Source organism: Macaca mulatta, chromosome 2 (assembly GCF_049350105.2).
Source record: "Macaca mulatta isolate MMU2019108-1 chromosome 2, T2T-MMU8v2.0, whole genome shotgun sequence".
NCBI lineage: Eukaryota > Metazoa > Chordata > Mammalia > Primates > Cercopithecidae > Macaca > Macaca mulatta.
The window spans coordinates 6,011,393-6,030,888 of record NC_133407.1 but is presented as its reverse complement, the minus strand read 5'-3'; the positions used below and the strand labels follow the sequence as shown (position 1 = coordinate 6,030,888).

The 19,496-nt window shown below is 37.2% G+C and overlaps 1 protein-coding gene and 1 non-coding gene across 2 annotated transcripts in view; both read right to left on the bottom strand.

Annotated features, from left to right (window-relative positions):
- Positions 1-16,155, bottom strand: part of FGF12 (fibroblast growth factor 12) — a 587,755-nt gene extending 571,600 nt beyond the window's left edge. The window contains exons 1-2 of the mRNA XM_015132497.3: positions 16,098-16,155; positions 15,790-15,932 (exon numbers count right to left, since the gene is read on the bottom strand). Coding sequence (XP_014987983.2) covers positions 15,790-15,802 — 13 coding nt within the window. The 5' untranslated portion in view covers positions 15,803-15,932; positions 16,098-16,155. The remainder of the gene's footprint in view (positions 1-15,789; positions 15,933-16,097) is intronic.
- Positions 16,156-18,162: 2,007 nt separating this feature from the next.
- On the bottom strand, positions 18,163-18,324 carry LOC114676651 (U1 spliceosomal RNA). Its single transcript, XR_003727696.2, has one exon. It is a non-coding gene; the product is annotated as a U1 spliceosomal RNA (small nuclear RNA).
- Between the last annotated feature and the right edge of the window lie 1,172 nt (positions 18,325-19,496).

The following is a 19,496-nucleotide window of genomic DNA, read 5'->3' as shown; positions in this document are numbered from 1 at the left end:
AAAATTTTAGAACTGGAAAACCAGCTGGTGAAGGTATATTTTTCAGATCTGAGAAAGCTTAGTCCTAAGTCAGCAATGGAGAAAGTCAATAGGCAACCTAACTTGGATTGCACAATCTCCAGAAGTTTAGAAAGTGTTAGCACCAGGTTTGTCTAGGAGTGAGGTGAAGGAGAAAAGGGTAAATTATGCAAAAATGGTGGAAAGTTTGTTTTTAGGACGGTATTATAACCTCAAATCCTCTCCCAAACATCAAGCATCTAGCCAACTGCCCTCCTCAATCCCAGCGGAAGACTAGATATTTGTTCTTTGTACTGGACAGAGCAGAAACTCTCTGCATAGTGGGCAGAGTGAATACCACACTGAAAATCAGGAGGTTAAGTGAAGATTTATACGGATTACCAAAACCCACAGGACCCTCACAGCCAGGTCTTTCCCAAAGAGTCTTCTTTGAGGAATCTTGGGAAACATAAGAGGTAAGACCTAAAATATGGACCTCAGGAGCTCCACAGTGAAAAGCCACCAACATCACTCTAAAACTAAGATCACTGACAACAAGCCCCACCCATGTACACAAAGCTCCTAGTCACCTTTTTAGCCCCCTACACCCACTTTTAAAAATGAACAGGTAACCAAATATAAAAACATCTTCAGATAATCTCTAACATGAAAGATAGAAATGAAAACAAACAAAAAGCTTACTGGAAACAGAGGTTATGGAAGGAGATTAAAACTTCTTTAAAAACGTAAATCATAAATATTCTCAGCAAAGTATTAGAAAATATCGCATCTGTGAAATAAGACGGCATAATATAAAATTAAACAAAGAAAACTGACAAATAAGCCTCTTGGAAATGAAAAATCTGATACCAGAAATTAAAGATAACATCTAAGAAAAAGATTAAAAGATAAATTTGGGCCCATAATCTAGAAAATAGAGAAAAGGCAAAAGAGATAGAGAATAGGAAATAAAACATATGAAAAATAGAAACCTATGAAAAATAATCCAAAAATATAAACAATTAAGTAAGATTTCCAGAATACCAGAACAAAATGACAATAACAACAACAACAACAAAAAAAAACAGAGAGTAGGAGATCATTAAGAAAATAATTTCAAAAACTAAATTATTTTCAATTTTCTAGAGATTAAAGAATTAAAGAAAATGTTCTAGAATTAAAGAAGAGTTTCCACAGTAAATACACAGCATAATGAGTGAAAATGAAACTATAAGCAGGCAAATTATTATCAATTTTCAAAACACTGAGAAAAAAACATAGACACTAAAAGTTTTCAGAGAAAAAAAATATCAGGCATGTACAAAAAATAAGAAATCAGAATGTTAGAATGACATCAGACCAGAACTGGCAGAAAAAAGATGTTGTAATGCTGTAATTTAAGTTCTGAAGAACAATTATTTTAAACCTAGAATTCTATACCTAACCACATGATTGTTCAAATATGAGGAAAAATGAAGATATTTTCCAATATGAGAAGGCTCAGAAATTTTATTGTGTATCCTTTGTTTTAGGAAGCTGTTGGAGAATGTATTCCACCAAAATAAGAGAGTGAACTAAGAAAGAATAATACAGAGGATGCAGGAGAACAAGAGATCCAAGCAGACACCTGCAAAAATTTTCTAGGGTGATGGATAAAGAAACCCCGGGTCCAAAGCAATGCACAGAGAAAAGTGTGCACATAGCACCCAGTCATCAGGTTCTGAGGGATAGTACTTCAAGACGAAATTGATAGAATATCTGTGCATCTGAGTGTCTTGAGATGCGATTCAGATAACTGGCAGGGACTTGGAGTTAAATATAGTACAAAGTATGTAGAAAGCTGGGCACATAAAAATAAGACAGTTATCAACCACAGAAAAAACAAAATCTTATGACAAAAGGAGGAGTAATCATAGTTTAATTTGTCTTAGTCATGAAAGTATTTACATAATCATAATCATGCAACTACTAAATACTGATCTAACAAAAATAACAATGTACCAGCCTTGGAAAGATGGTGAGATGGAAAGGATGCATGTTGTGGTGAGAATGTGATAAAAGGAGAGACTTGAAAGCTATTTCCTTGGTGGGACATCAATAAAAAGAGCTGAGAAATTAAGAGGTAGTAAGAAGAGAATATTGTTTAGCATATGAAGGTAAATATCAACAAGAGTTGAAAGTGATAGTAGAGGAAAAAAATGGGAGAGAGGACAAGAAAGTACTATATTTCACAACATACTTTCTATAACTGTGACAAAAATAGCAAGTAAAACAGAAAAAGAAAGAAGAAATCACCTCAAATTTTATGCGTGAGAGATTGTTTTTATGTTGCTTTTGCTCTAGAAGCATTTCTGATGGAATTGAGTATCACAGGAGATTGCAGTGTGTTCCCCAGCATCCTCCCGTCTTTACTAAGACACGATTCAATGGGGTCAGTTGAGATTAAAAGAGGTTGCTCAGAGAAAAGACAAGGCTGTCGTTGCCATCTGTCTAACCGCACCTTATGGTTATTAGATGAAAATCATCTGCTGACCTTCATCTTCAAAATCTTGTTCATAAATCTTTTACCAATCAAGTTGAGACCTTCCCTCTACAAGGTGCTTTCTAGATTTCAACCACTGATCATGATGATGCAGTTTGGTATGATGTGTCTTCCCGGAACAGTTTTAAGAGTTCGATTCAAAAGCATAATCTTTGTGGAGCTGCCATACTTTACAGCACTACACTGAGCTACAACTAAAGGCACACATTGGAAGTGTGGTGCTTAAATTTCATTTAAACAGTTAAGCAAACTCAAATCCGTCAGACTCAGCAAAACCCCATGGCGATGATTTTGTACCAGAGCATTTTGTACCAGACACTGAAAATAATAATATCTACATTTTACTGAATGCTTATTATATGCCAGGTAGTGTGGTAAATACTTATATTATCTTATTTAATAGTCAAAACAACCCTATAAATATCTACTGTTATTATCTCCGTTATATAGATAAGGAAATCTAGGATTATGGAGATTAGGACCCTTGCCCAGTGTCTTCAGCTAGGAATTAGGCAGATAAAAATCAAGACTAAAACTGGATTCAGAAACCCCTCTTTTAGAATTCTGTCTTCTCTAAAGAAGGGTCATCAGAATACCAAAAATATGCCATTGAAAGAGTGATGGGTGAGTTTGGAGACAAACGTATTTCTGACATGAGTCTTCATATATTTAAGCATAGAAGAGTTTGAGAAAATTCATATAACACAGTTGCAAAATGCACGCATATTAGTACTTGTGTCATTTTTACTCTATTATAATTCTGAGTCTTAATAATTTATAGATCTTAAGGAAATAATTTTTAAGACTGACACTTTTCAAAAGATTATTTTCAAAAGGACCTTTACCCTAGAATACTAGTCTATAAATTTCAATGCTGGAATTTTGGAGAGTTGAGAGCCAAAAGTGAACAGGAATGAAATTCATTGTTCCATTAAGCAAGAGAAGTATGTTAGAGGCAGAGATTGGCAAAAATCGGAGTGAAATACTGGGTCACAGTATTTCTTCTGGCCCTGACAGTGTGCTTGTACGTATGCCTTGCTTTGCACAGTAGATGTGTTCTTGAAAAGCTAGTGAATAATTAAAGCTTTGTAAGTAGAATTGTATTCTAGAAGCCCTAGGAATCTAATTTTTTAAAGATGATTACAGTAATCAATGTTTTTAAAATGTAAATGAAATCATCACCTACATTACATAATTTGTAACAGGCTTCCACAATTTGCTTGCAACCTTTCTTCCTTTCTTACATGATTCATCATCTACTGTATCCTGTCCCAACCCTACATGGTTCATGAGGGAAGAATATCAGTACTATATTCAGCCCCTAAAACAGTGTCCAGCACAATAAACGGACACTGGATGAATGAACTAAGCAATCCATTAATCTTTTCCTAGTTACTACATGTATATTAATGTCTCTCTACCTTTGCATATAATATTTCACAGCCTAGAATGATTTTCCAATGTTTTCATTTTATCCCTTCTGCAACAGTGAGTTCATATGTCAACTCCTTTCTAGATGTCGAATTCCTCTCTATATTCCCAAAAGATTACATTTATATATTTAGTGTAATAGGGGATAGTTTAAACCTTATCTTAGTCATTGGTTCCTGGCCTATAACAGCTAGCCAGAGCAATACACACAGACAATATGATGGTAAAAGTAAATTTAATCTAAATTTTCACACGCATGGCCAACTGTCAGTTCTTCCTAGGTTTCTGTTTATGCATATCTTCAAAAGCTAATTTGTGAAGCGTTCTTGAGGTCAGTAACTTCGTGGTTTTTCATGTCAAGCACCAGTGACAAGCAATGTGCATGGCACAGATAAATGGATACGTCCAAGCATGGATCCTTGTATTAATTAATTAGCCAGTGTGGTTGTGGGTAATGCTGGGCTAACTGTCTATGTGTGATCTCATTGACTCTTTTAAGCTATGGAATTCCCTCATGAGAATGCTATCCCTGATCCCTTATTCTGATATTTCTGAATAATCAGCAAAATACACATCTATTTCTAGATTGAATTCCCAAGTGCAAGAGAATCTTAGACTAGATTGTCTACACCAGGGTTTCTCAAAGATCTAGACTAGCAGCATCAGCACCTTCTGGGAACTTGTAGAAAAGCAAACAAAAAAGCCCAGGCTCACTCTGGGTTCACTGAATCAGAAACTCAAGGGGTGGGGCCCAGTGATCTGTGTTTTGGTACACACTGAAGTTTGAAAACTGGTCAGAAAGTTGTCCTTACTCTTCTGACATGAACAATGCAATGTTTCCTGGACCCAACCAACGACGTCAACATCCCTGTTAAAATAGTCAGGTTCTTTCTTCTGAAGAAATTAGACTTCATTGTAAGCCAGACAATGGGAATAAAATAGTAAACCTATGATTTAAAAAATCAGTATAGTAATCAATTGATGTCACTGTTATTCAGTTTTTATTGCATAATTTAAAACGAGTATATCTTAACTACATTGTTTTAAACTGCATACCACAGCTGCATGGCGTTCTATGGTTCCAAACAGATAAAAATGAGTGAAATAAAACTAGGCAAGGTGAAGAGGAATCTTAAGGATTTTAAGTAAAGAATCCAGCCCCATATAGAAGCAGAGGAAGTAGTAAGCCTAAGGGTCAAATACTAACAACAAGAATAACAACAGTAGCAGCTGTGATTATTGAGTACTAATTTTAAGCTTGGTTCTTTATATATATTTTCCTCATTTGTCTCCATCTAGAAAGAGAGTCATTGTACAAATTAGGAAGCAAGGATACAGAAATATATCTTACCCAAGTTACAAAGACTAAAATGTTGTTAGTTATGTGTTTGATTTCAAGTCTTATGATCTTTCTACCACACCACTGAGCTGCCCAGGTAAGCAGAACAGTTTTTCAGTGTGAGGGTTAGAAAAAGAATCTGCAACTCGGTGCTTAATTAAGTCCCTAGGGGTGGAAGCCGACTTAAGGCACATAAGAGCGGTGGGTTCTTTCTTGAACCCACCTGGAAAGAACCCAACTGATAACAGGCAGGAAGTCCCAGCGATTCCTCAGGTCTGTATCTCACTGGCCCAGGGCTTGAGTGAGACTAAGCCTGCAGAGATTGGGTATTCTGAAGGTTAATAAAATCTGTACATACACAATGGGACTAGTTTTTCAGTAACAAAGGAAGGTTGATTGGCTTATAAGACTATGCTAAAGTATGCCTTAGGTGTTAAGTAGTGGATAAGCTCATAGACTCTGAAGCCAGTCTGCAACTTACTAGCTGTGTGACCTGGGCAAATTACTTAACATCTCTATGCCTGACTTTTCTCATCCCTAAAATAGGGATGACAATAGTGCCTGCCTCATGGAGTTTTTATGAGGCTTAAGTGAGTCAATATATGTAAAGTACAGTGCCTACACATAGTAAAAGCTGCATAAGCATTATTTCAAAAGACTCAGTTATCTTTTCAAATGTCCTTTCAATGTTTGACATGAATAAAGCACGAAAGCATGAAGAATAAAGAGCTTTTTTAAGTTTAGCTGGATCTGTTTAAATTTATAACTGAGTCCAACACCTATTACAGTTTTTTTTTTCCCATAAAGCATAGAAAAAAAATCTGCTTTATGGGAAAAAGCTGTAATAAAATATTGATAGAAGATTTGAAAAAGGATAAAAGCCCACTCATAATTCAATCATCATTATCCAAATATTGCCACTTTTTACATAATACAATCTACTATTTGTCAATGACCAAATTTTACATTATTATAATTAGTGCATATATCCACATGTACTATTTTTATAATTACCCTTATGTCATAAATACTTCTGATTATAACTCATGTTCATAAACATGTTAATGACTGTTAGATATTTCCCTTTCTTTTATTCTTTGCATAATCAAGAAATTCAGTTTATTAACCATGAAACCCTTAGACCTTGGATAACTTTCATCTGATAGTAGAAAATGCTTCTTCTATCTAAAATGATCAGTAGTAAATCAAACATTGGAAGACATAGTTATTGGTTTTTAAATTGTTTGAAGGCAATGAAGGACTGAGTGCAACTGTTTTTTAATAATATATTACTAATGATTGAGAACTAAAGAAAATCAAACTTCCTATCAGTAATGTCAGTAAAACACTCAGCCCTTGGACTGTTTGTCATTATTCTGTTAGTCTTTCTTTCTTTTTTTTTTTTTTTAGCAAGAAGGTGCTAGTTAGGGCTGGCGGAGAGAAGAAAACCATATCCACCAAATCAACTTCACATATGACTGTTGTATAAATAAACTCATCTTAATTGTAAAGAGGACACATATGAGGGTGAAGAAAAGACGTTATAAAAACATAATGTACAATCTGCTAAGCAAAAATGCCATCAAGTTCGCCAAAAGAGATAGGAGAGAACAAGCAGCTGATCATAAATCTTTAAACGGAATGTATCCACTGTAGTTCCTATATAAACACTTCACAAATGCTGGATTTTTCAATCCCAGAAGTGAAAAGAATCTTGCCTCTAATCCACTCTTGTTTTGCAGATGAAGAACAAGGCCTTAGAAAGAAAGCCACCAGCTCAACCTGAAGATGGGGCGGGAATTAGGATTCAAATCCAGGTCTCCAGATTCCCAAGACAGGGTCTTTTCCACAAGGCCACTGCAGCCATCCGTCAATTCAGATGTACACTACACTGTGACCTATGTGGTCACAATCATGCTATATACAAACTTTAGCCAAGTAGCACTTTTTCCTCTGTCTTAGTGCTTTCTCACTCAGAATCACATTAACTGCTCAATAGAGTTATAAATCCAACAACTTCATTTGAACAATTCACAGCATCGAAAAGCTAGCTCAAACTCAAACTGAGTCCTTAAAATTTGATGTGGTAATTATGATCATGCTGTTTTATTTTCTATAGAAGTTAAGCCTAAAGAGGATCAAGAAAGAATACAAACAAGCTTAAAATAACAATTTTTTGTAACAAGAAAATAAAAAATCAATAATGGGCAAACTAAGAGAGAGAGAGAGAGAGAGATTTAGTACATTGAGGTTCATCCATGGAATAAATAGAGGAACCATAACCTGATCCCAGATCTTCTAGCATTTAACAGGTTAGATTAGAATAATCTAAGTAGTCTGTTAGATTAATCCATTAGAATATTAGTTATATTTCATTGGAACATGCACCATCTGTATTGTATACCTCAGTGTATCACCAGAGTATACAATATCATAATCCCACCAGTGTGCATACTACAGGTAGAAAGGCTCAGCCTTAGAACAGCTAACAAATAGCAGGTTCTAAGGAAATACTGCTTATTGAATCAATCAACCAATGGTCTTATTTTAAAAGACTGGCACTGATTGGTCTGTGCTATTGCTTTAGTTGTCTCCCTCACATTTATGTTATTGTTATTGAGGGTTTTGCTATATTTGCATAATCTGTTTGTTTTTTATGCTAATGCAAATCAAAGCCCATAGTAAAAAAAAAGGACTCATTTCATCTCATCTTAAATTATCTGTAGGCTTGCAAATAAACAGTGATTTACATGGAAACTTTTATCTTGATACATAGCAAATATTTCTCTTTTAAATCCCAGAAGAAAGAAAGAAGTAAACCAAATTCAATTTTAAATAGTGCTAGAAATGTTGAAAATAGTTTGAAATGAAAGAAAACCCTTTAGATAAAATGTATAAATAGTCTAATTTAAAATTTTCCAGATTTAAACAGTTAGAATGATCATATAATAAATCTTATATAATAGTCTTGTTTGTAGAGAATCTAACCCCAATTTACTAAAATATGTGAAAGAGACTAAGGGCAAAAAAAAAAAAAAAAAGATAGAAAAGAAAGAAAAACAGCCCAACACATTTTGAAGCAGAAAGCGTATCTAGATTTTTCAGTTCCCAAGTATCTGAAAAGAAATTTCGCAATTTACCTGTGTTGAGGTTTGTTCAATCTGTTTGAGTGCTATCAGTACTGGAGGATTCGAGGAAAACCTGATTGTTTCGCGTGGGTGATAATTGTAGAAGTGAATGAGGTAGGGAGACACTGGCATTGCTGCCTCCTCCTGCCTGCTTGTTAAAGGAATCTTTGGTGCATTTAGTTATCTTCTGAACGGCCTCTGAAAGTTTCTGGATTCTTTTTCTGCAGTCTAGTCCCTTTGGGCTGCTTCTCAGGCTAATGGCCAATCCACAAACAAGAGAGAAACGAAAACCTAACCACAGAACGGCAGCTTCCCTTTACTTCTTTCTCGTAGTTTAAAGTCTCACTTTTAATTATGTGTGCTTTTTGAATCATCAGTCACAGGGCGTGTTTCAGGTAAAAAGCCAGGCAGAGTATGCACTACAGAAAAAAGAAAAGATCTGTGAAGGGGCAACAGGTGTCCTTTGGGACTTCTGCCTAGGTGCCATCAGTGGCATCGCAGCAGTTAAATACCACGGCCTCCCTGGGTGGGAGTCTCACATTCCCAAAGACAAGGAGACAGGGACTATTTCAAAAAGTAACTGGAGAGATGAGAAAGCTAAAATTAGAACTATTGACATAGATCCTAAAAAAATCCTACCGTGCTCTGCATGCAAGGATGCTAATAAGGAGATGAGGAAGAAGATGCTGGGGAAAATGGCATGTCATCTTAGCCTCAAACTCCTGCCATCTATTTTGCATATCTATTTTCAATCCCAAGTCTGTAGTACAGAAATGAAATCTCTCTTCTACACACACTCTCTTAACTCTAAAGAGGGTGATAATAAAAGACAAGGCCCAGGCAGTAGGAGTCCTACAGTGCTCTTGATAAAGAACATATGTATGTGTTAGAGTTTCATAGAAACCATCTTGGAGCTTATCTGTGGATTCATAATTGAGGATGTACATCCTCATCACCTGAGTGCTTCTTAAATATCTGAGTTGCAGGTATTACAGGATGTCCAGTGGTTCTGAGATGTACCCCTGATTGAGACCATTGTTAGTGGCCAGAATTTACACAGTTTATGTTTTAAATCCACCCAAGGTGTAATACTTGGCTCAATATATCTCCATCCCCAGACCCACAAGATGTTATATAACTGCCTCAAAACTAAGTCCTAGCAAAATAGAGACAAATTCAGGTGTTGGAGAAGTTACTATTAAAACTGTAGAATAAGCACAAAAGAAATCCCTTTTGGTAAATTTAAGTTTTTGTGGGAGTTAATGAAGATGATTTATTGAGTGTCTATGCATGTACTTGCTGCTAAATCTCCCAAAATGGCAGAGGACCAATTTCTACCATCCAGGATCTCACAGTCTAGTGTAAAGACAGACACAGTTAAAAAATGATGAAAGTCAGATTATAGTTCTAAAGAGTTATAAATACTTTATTAGCATGAGTTTTATTTAATAATCATGACATTATAGTATGGCACTTGGGATGGGTATAAGAATTCTTATTTTGCAGAGAAACAGAGGTAAGATGAGTTGCCTAAGTCATTTAGTCTTTATGAGCCTTTGTTTTGTTATAAAATAAAGTTAAAATGCCCAATCACAGGGTCTTAAGGGAGACTGTATATATTAAAAGCCTTTTGAAAAAGTACAAAGTGTTTCGTGAATGTTATTTATGGGTGTAAACATGTGACAATTCAGGAAACCCAAAATTAATAGATGCAATAAACCCTTATTGGTCACTCAGTAGCACAAACCACCATACCTAATAAGGTTGGTACTTCAAAAACTTAAAAGCATAAAAGAACAAGGATAAGGGAATGCTAAGTAGGTTGACCTCCCCCAGACCTATTACTGAGGCTAACAAGCCTCATAATAATCTAAGGCAGGAAACAGGTTAGGCAGGTAGCTAGCTAAGCGGAATAGCTTTTATAGGAGGTACGTAGCTTGAGTTCAAATGTTCTCCCACACAATAATTTTGTTTAAATAAACCAAAGGGGAAACAAAAGGCAGGGCAGGAATTATGGCTGTGGAATGTTAAGTGCCTCTTTGGAGCTCATTAATTACTGTAAGACTTTATATTCTAGCCCCCCAGATAACCTACTAGAACTCTGAAAGATGAATGGAGAAGACCCATAAAATGTCAGAAATCAACAGCTCTTAATCCTGTTCATATATCCCTACATTGTAAGCTTTTAGAGGGCAAGTCAATAAACTATTTATATCTCTGTCCCCCGCACTTAATAATGTGCCTGGAACAATGTGGCAACTCAGTATTTTAAATTAAATGAACTGGACCCCCTTTGATATTTAAGAATCTTGATACCCAGAGAGGAAAAGATTTGTCCAAATTTACACCATGAGAGCTGGAGTGAGAACCTGTATTTCCTATGCTCAGTGACTATATATCATGATTTTACTGAATTATATTTTACTTATCTCACTATACTGGCTCAGTCTTTCATTATTGTTGTTGTTATTGTTTAACCACAAAATAGCTCTTCTTAAAACCACTTTCCAGTTCTGATGTACTAATGATTGCATAGACATTTCCTTTCTCCCCTGCAGCGTAAATCATCCTGGCTTCAGAGAAATGACTCTTCTATACCTTAAGTGTGTTGGTTCATGGCCCAGACTGAACTCGGATGGCTGGTATGAAATCTAGAACACAGAATTGAATCTTCCTCGGGAATACATGTGCAGGTCTCTCTTGAGAGAGCAAGTCAAGCCACTCCCGTCCAAGTTCTGGAATCACACTGATGTTTCTGGGAGCCCTCCTGGTACCTAAATTTCCTGCACTTCTCCCAACTTACAATCTTCTGGATCCATGAAGTCGGCCTAAAAAACTAATTAAGGCTATCCAACGCATATAATCTGAGTCCCCACTATGCAAACTAAAATGTTCTACCTGAGATAGACACCTAGGTGGTTGCTGGAAAGTTAAAGGCTCAGATTTTTCCCACAAGAAGGTTAATATAGTAGTGAAACTGGAAGAGTGAAATTGTCAAGATCAGAGATTGCATTTTAGTTTCAGAACTAGGCACATTGGGTACATATCGGATGCTCAGTAAATATTTGTTTAAATAAAAAGCACAAAAATCACAATGTTGATTGTAAGAAATGCCAGTATGTGAGGGACAAACAAGTACTTAGGTCATATAAAATATACCAATAAATATTAATTTAATGTGGCAAGGGACAGGTCAAAGGAATCTCAAAAGGGTTGAACAGAGAGGTATGACAATAGAAAAGGATAAAGCTATATTTACTCTGTTTAGAAGTGCCTTGATTTAAGTAGTCAAATATCACATTACCATGAGTTAACAGCAGACTTTGTCAGGAGCTTAACATGAACGTACAGAATAAATATTTAAGGATAATTGGGGGTTGAAAGTAAGTGATTGGAGGATGAGCAGCAAGGGTATTTAAAAGTAAGTTTGTTTTCTGATCTAACTATGAGACACGCAGTGTCTTTTTCATTTCATTTTTGTTGTTTCCAAAAACAACCAGAAGACCTAGAACATGATCCCATATCCACGAGCCTTCATATTTATTAGTCAGATAATTTCAAATCTTCTCTACTGAGGTGCCTGGAGTGGTGTCATTCATTCTCAGATACAATCAGTTCCCCGAGATCGACACCAGTGCTTCTTAAATGTTAAGGTGCATAGAAATTACCATTAGATTTTGTTGAAATCCAGATTTGATTTGGTAGATCTGGAGTAGGGACTGAGATTCTGTATTTCTAACAAATTCCCAGGTGATGCAAATGCTGCCGGTCTGTAGAACACCAGTAGTAATGCCCTACATCAGTGGTTAACTCTGGTCATCCATTAGCATCACTTGGGAGCCATTTAAAAATACTTATGCCAAGATCCCACCCCAGAACTAATTAAACCCAAATTATTAGGGGTATGGCCTAAGCATCTTTACATTTGAAAAGCTCTACAGGTGTTTCTATAGGTAATATGCCAGCTTGAGGCTGGAAATCTACCTAGACAAAGAAAAGTGTGATATAGGTGGGGGTCAGTGGGAGGTGAGTGTGTGTGTGTGTGTGTGTGTGTGTGTGTGAGAGAGAGAGAGAGAGAGAGAAGAGGAGAGGAAAGAGGAGGGGAGAATAGAGGAGAAAGGAGGAAAGAAGAAAGGAGGGGAGGGAAGGGGAGGAGAGGAGAAGGGCTAGAAAATGAGAGAAGAAAAGAGGGGAGGGGAGGGGAGAGGAAGGAAGAGGAGGAGAGGAAGGGAGGGAGGGGGAAGGAAGAAAGGGAGGAAGGGAAAAGGGAGGGAGGAAGGAGGGAAGGAAGGAAGGAAGGAAGGAAGGAAAAAAGCCTCTTTCCTCACTCTAAATCATGCTTCTCAAACATTAATGTGCATACAAATTACCTAGGTATTTTGTCAAAATTCTAATTCTGACTCAATAGACCTGGAGTAAATATGGAGATTCTGCAGTTCTGAAAAATTTGTCTGCAAAGCACATTTTGACTATCAAGAGTCTAAATCAGTGGTTTTCAAACACTGCTGTACCTAGGGACCTCTAAAGGAAACATATATGCTTTTTTCTTCCACCCCAATATTCTAATTTCTTGGTATGCAGTGCCATCCCAGGATGAGTATGTTTAGAAAGTATGTCAGGTGATTCTAGTGTGCAGCAAACTTTGTGCACCACTTGTCTAAATACTAAACATTTTAACTCATTTAAGAATCTCAAGCCCTTAAGATATGCAAGGCACAAATTCCATCAGAGCTGCTAGGACTGTGTACCAACCCAAAGCTTTGAGACAATGTTAAGTACATGGTGCACAAAAATCACTGAAATTAGATCATGAATTAAACCTCAGGTCAATTGATTTATTTTCCTCTCTTCTTTATGGTGTATGACAGGGAGTGATGCAAAATTGTAAATAAGGAAGCAAAAATAAATTGATCTTATTTGTAAATAGCTGAAGTTCAACTTTCCGGACTCTGGACAACTGCTCTAAGAAAGGTTTTCAAATGCTAGAGGTAACGTGAAGGTTGTCAAGTGTTGGCGATGGGATTCAAGACTAAACGGGCCATTAGATCGGGGTATGGGATAGAGAACTCTGGAATCCTCAACTGAATCATACAATATGACTCTATCTTTAAAGAGTTTCTAATAGAAAAGTATTATATATAGATACATTAGGGAATGTCTTCCTAGAATTAGATTTGAATCTGTTGGGGGAAGAAGTTTGTACATGGCAGCATAAAACGTGAAAGATGCACCAATTAGAGTATTGCACCAATACACATTCCTCTTAATACACTCTTTTTGGCTGGAATAAAAATTTCAAGTTAGCTACCATCGTTAGCCATGCCATTTGCATCAACTTAGAAAGTCAGGCCAATGTATAAGTAATAAGCCATTCTTAATCTGATTGTCAAGCAGCTAACAAAGCTTCATTAAGAAAGTCCAGGAACTAACATGCATAAATACTTTAATCATATTTTTTTTTTCAGAGGCAATTATGAGACTTCGGCAAAACGACCACAGTGTTGGCCTACGGCAAAAGTCTTCATTGTCTTTGGATCAGTGCTGTGATTCACTGTATCATTGCTGTCTGGATTGACATAAAACTTCTGAACTGATTCTTTTTGGATATATTTCTGAGATTCTTTCTCCTTTCTGAACTCAAAAGACTGAAAGAATAGCTAGAACTTTACTGTTAGCAATCTGACCATTAAACCACCTGGAATGCTGAGTGACACGTAGCATGTTTTACGGGCAACGAAGGAAAATAAAAGATTACTGCTGAGAGATACAGCCTCTTTTTATGATTGCCCAGGAATTAGTATACACATTGGAGGCAAAACTGTTACCAAGAACCCTTGTCAAATAACTAAATTTAGTGAACAAATACCAGGTGTCATCGAAGCAAGAAAAACTGTTTCATAGTAAAATGATACTCTTTTTCTGTTGTTAACCTTATGTCCCAGAAATACTTAGTCAACTAGAATATTACAAACCTTTATGTGTTAAGAACTGGCTTTTTATTTTAAAATGGAGTTTATAATAGAGTTAATAATATACGCCTCAAGTATATTTATAGACATGGATTCTCTCATATGTGTACATCATTGTCAGACATGGAGATGCCCATCAACGTATCATAAGAACAATTTGCTGGAACTGAAAATTGCCGGCTAGTCTTAATCCATGTTGATTCAGCTCTTTTTATACTGTAAATGCTTGCCTAGGTTCAAGTACTTTAAATCTGCCAATTAAATACTTAAAATACTGTATTGAACATAGAACTGCTATCATTCAACACTCCAGTTTCATTAATCAGCCCAGAAATAGGTAACTCACCACCATTCTCTGATCCTAAGTACATTACCACAGTGACTGACATTCCTGGTTTAAAAATAAAATCTTGTTTCAAATATAGCTTCCCGAGTTCTGGGTAATGAATATAGTTTCATAAAAGTTGACATCATTTCTTCTGATTTCACCAGAATTAAATACATCCAGTATGCCTCCTGGATATCTGACCACCATATCACTCAAGGCTCCCACAACCTGGTGGGCGTTTTAAGGAAAAGGAGAAACAGACCTGCATAGATGGGGTTAAATCCAAAAGATATCTAATCTTGTGATTAGAATACTCGTTGTGTTTATGTGTGTTCAATAGGCCATTCAGAAGTTGATTTTTACAGTTCATTTATCAGTTGGTATGTATACATTATGCAGATTTGGTTATGAGGAGAACATTGAAATATACATGTCCAGAACTAGTAAATGCATTATGCTTGGAAACCAAGCAGTACTCCCATACACTGTTCTTCTTAGAGGTCAGTTCTAACGCATGCTGTTCCAAATAGACCCAATTTCTCTGCTGATATATATTCAAAATGCAGTAGGATGTGGTCATACACACCCAGAAATACCATCTTCATGAGGTGGGGGTGGTGAAATTCAAATATATATATATATTTTGTTTTAGCAATGCATTATTGGATATCAGATACAAACGTGCCTGTCAGCAATTCTAAAGCAAATGAAATAGATTTATCTGAGTCCATCCATTATAAAGAAAAGATATTGCTTTATCAACACATACCTCCTCCTCCTCCATTTTGGGGGGACTCTCCCCACCTCCCCCCAAAAAACTCATCACACTTCACTACGCAACTGATGGAGTATTAAACACTGTCTTCCAAGCTGTGGGAGTGAAAAAGAAGTCGCCTTCCTGCCACACTTCCCCAGTGCTGCAACGGACATAGCATCTCCTCCTCTATCGACCTAGTGTGATGCTCGCTCCCCAAGCACTGCAGTCCCCTCGCCGAGGATTGCCTTGGCCACACGCACATGCAGCGGGAAGTCCCCCGATAGGGACAACCACATACCTTTGCTCTCCATTTCGGTCCCTTTCGAGTGCTGGGAAGTTCAATGGAAGTTGGCCGGAAGATGTGGGCCCGCTTCAGATTCCCAAATCTGGGAAGCCAATCTGATGATTTCGCCCGTACTTCCTTCCTTCCCCTCAGGCTTCCTGAAAGATGGGATTTCTTAAACCTTGAAGCTGCAATCAGCCACCAAAGGACACTTAGGAGCAGCAGCAGATTGCCTCTACAGGGGATACGTTGCGACGCGCATCTGATACTGAAATGCATGCACGGTGCCCGCTTAGATTTTTTTTTTTTTTTTTTTTTTTTACCTGGGTCTGGAAGCTGCAGGCAGGAGCTGTCCTCCGAGCGTGGTGCTGCAGGTGTAGTGACAGATCATCCCACTTTGCTCTCTGGATGTACAGCAGATTTGCATGGGCGCTGGCACGCATGCGCAGGGCGTCCCCCCTCCCCTTTTCACCGCCTCCCGCTCCCCCGCCCCCTTCGCCTCACTCCCCAATACGGTCCTCAGTTATCCCAGCTGAGGAGCTGTAGCATTCGGTCACAGGGAAGCGCTGCTAAAAATAAACGCCGGACCGGATTTTCCTCTGCAAACTAGAAAATGGATTGGACTGGTACTGCGTGCATCAGGACGAATGACTGAAGTCTTAGAGGAGGCTAGTGTCTCCAGGCAGGGTATGGTTTTCTTCAGAAGGCAGAGAGGAGAGATTTACGAATCGTTTTTAACGTTCACAATTTGGGTTTCTCTTTCTACTCGCTGCAGTAACTTTCCAGCTGTCTGCTTCCCTCTCCTCTCCCCACTGACTTCACATGGCTTGCTATATTCCTGTATGTGTTTTGTTGTTCGAGAGTGGGGTGAGGGTACTTATGGAACTGTCAAAGGTTAATATTCTCTCGCTTCTTTGTTAGTCAGTCTCAGTGTTTTCCTGCCTGCCTCCACCTCAAAACTGTTCCATGAGCAGGCTCCAAGGCTTCTAAAGTTCTTCAAACAAAGCCACTGAGGATATTTTGAGGTGCTCTTTTTAGCTTTTTTCCAACAACCTGCAAGAAGTCCCCAAAGGTGGGGAGACACCTTTTTGATATAAGTACTTCCAAATGCAATACCTAATCATTTTTGTGAAGTTGCAGAGATAGAATATTTTTCTTGTACAGAGCTCTAGAGGAAGATGCAAAACCAAAAACCTCCTGAAGTACTACCTTCATATCAAAATATTTCTAAAGCCCACACTGTATTTAGTTTATATGCAAAATGTTTAATAGGAAAAATTGTGTTGGATTTACTACTTTTATTTTTTTTTCAATAGTCCAGATTTTCCTGAGGTGATCATCTCTCCTTGAGAATAATCATCTTATTCTCCAGAAGTCCAGAAAACCCTGTTATCTGGAATGGTTAAGGAAGGAGATGTGCAGATTCGTCACGTATTCTAGTTCACAAAAGATCCTTCCACAGTAGGCTTCTAGTCGCAATTTTCAAAACATTGAAATATAATAAAATGTACTCCCAACAAGAAACCTGGAGTTATCTCTAATTTAATCTTTTTCTGGTGATTCAGAGGGCATCCTTTGATTTTTCCAATGCCTTAGGGCCATGATTACAAATATTAACCATGGATGGTTCAGCCACACATGGACATTATTAGTGGAGGACTCCCACTAATGAACTGCGTGGGTCAGCAACACCTGGATCCATTCAGCATTTAAGAGTATCGGATTGCAGAGGCCACAGCCTAGGGCCTACTAGTTTTTAGGTTCTCCAATTGTACGCCAAAGTACATGTTAGGAAGAATCACAAAACTCAGGATTTCTTTTCAGTGTTGAATAGGCTTAGAAAGTAGGCTAAGGGTAGGAGTAGTGTTCCTCCTTAAGAACAACAGCCTATTTCATTGAGATAAATAATTTCTGCTCTTAATACTGCACCCCATTACATGCTCATTCCTTCTCAAAGGTTTTAGAACAGGAGATATCTTTAGAATGCATCTCTGTGTACTCTTCATATTTATTCTTTTACAGATGGAGACGCTAAAGGCAGGGGAGGAGTGGCACATGATAAGAGTCACATGGTGAACCAGATCTGGGTTCAGAACCTAAGCGTCATACTTCAAAGGCAGAGGCAAGCCATCTAATCCAGAATGCTTTTTCATATAACTGCCTTCCCATTATCTACAGTGAATAAGAACAGGGAGAACCTTCTAGTTCATAATTTATCATTATTTTTATACATAATTTTAAGAACCCAGATGCTTTATTAAATAGAAAGCAAATCAAATTTAATGCAAAATTTGTGGTCTGACACTCAAGATCTTTCCATTCTTCTCCAAGCTTAACTCCTAGACACATTATCCTAAACAAACCTCAATATTTTCCTTTTTTTTAAACCAGGAGAATGTGGGATCACAGACCCCCACCACCACAAATTATGCAGTCTGGTTTCCCACTTGTGGGGAAATTGCAGGGGTCAGCACATCTGGAGTACAATGGACAAACCTTGACTGAGAGAACCACCTTCTTGATCACAATAGCTCCTCTGTCAAGATTTTTCTTACCTTTGCTTACATCATCATTGCTGTCAGATCTTGACTTCATCAAACCACTACCTACCACAAGTGTCTACAAATTCAAATCTTATATTTTCCTCTAGATCCAACAAAAACTCCATCTCCTTTCTACAGTCTTCCCTGATACTCTCAGTCTGAAAATATTCTCTACCAAGAACACTGATGATCCACTCACTAATGGTTCCAAAACTGATGATTTACTTTTCCATCACTATTTTCTATTCTGTATCAGAATAATTTATGTATTTATCTTGTTCCTTTTTCCCACCCTTATTTTTTAAATGGCCTCCTTTTTTTCAGTGTAGTCTACAGAGTGTCCTAAACATAGATAACAATAAAAATGTTTCACGAATTAGTAGCATTTAACACGCATGTTTTTGTGTACTTTACCATGTGACATTAACTACACTCACCATGATAACAAAATGATGATAATATTGACCTAACATTGCTCAGAGCTTACTATGTGCCAGGCACTACAAAGATTCTAAATGTTTTAGTGACTATTATCTTTATAAAGCTATATGAACATGCAAATGGCCAACAAATATATGAAAAAAAATGTTCAACATCACTAATCAGCAGAGAAATGCTTATCATCTTCAATAGACTTTATGCTTCTGTGGGGGCAAAGATCATGTTTTATTCATACTTTAACCTCTCTGTGCTCCAGGTTGCTTATCTTTAAAATAGAGATGTCATTTCACCCCAGTTAGGATGGCTATTATCAAAAGACAAAGAAAATAAAGCACATGCTAGTGAGGAAGCAGACAGAAGAGAATTCTTATGCACTGTTGGTGGGAATGTAAACTAGTACAATCACTATGGAGAACAGTATGGAGTTTTCAAAAAAAAAAAAACTAGAACTACCATATGATCCAGCGATCCCACTACTGGGAATCTTCTTTACCAAAAGAAAGGGAATCAGTATATCAAAGAGACATCTGCACCCACATGTTTATTGCAGCACTATTACAAGAGTCAAAATATGGAATCAACTTAGGTGTTCAACAACAAATGAATGCATAAAGAAAATGGGGTACATATACACAATAAAATGTTATTCAGTCATAAAAAAGAATGGAATCCTGTCATTTGCAGCAACATAGATGAAATGGAAGGACATTATGTTTGATGAAATAAACCTAAGAAACA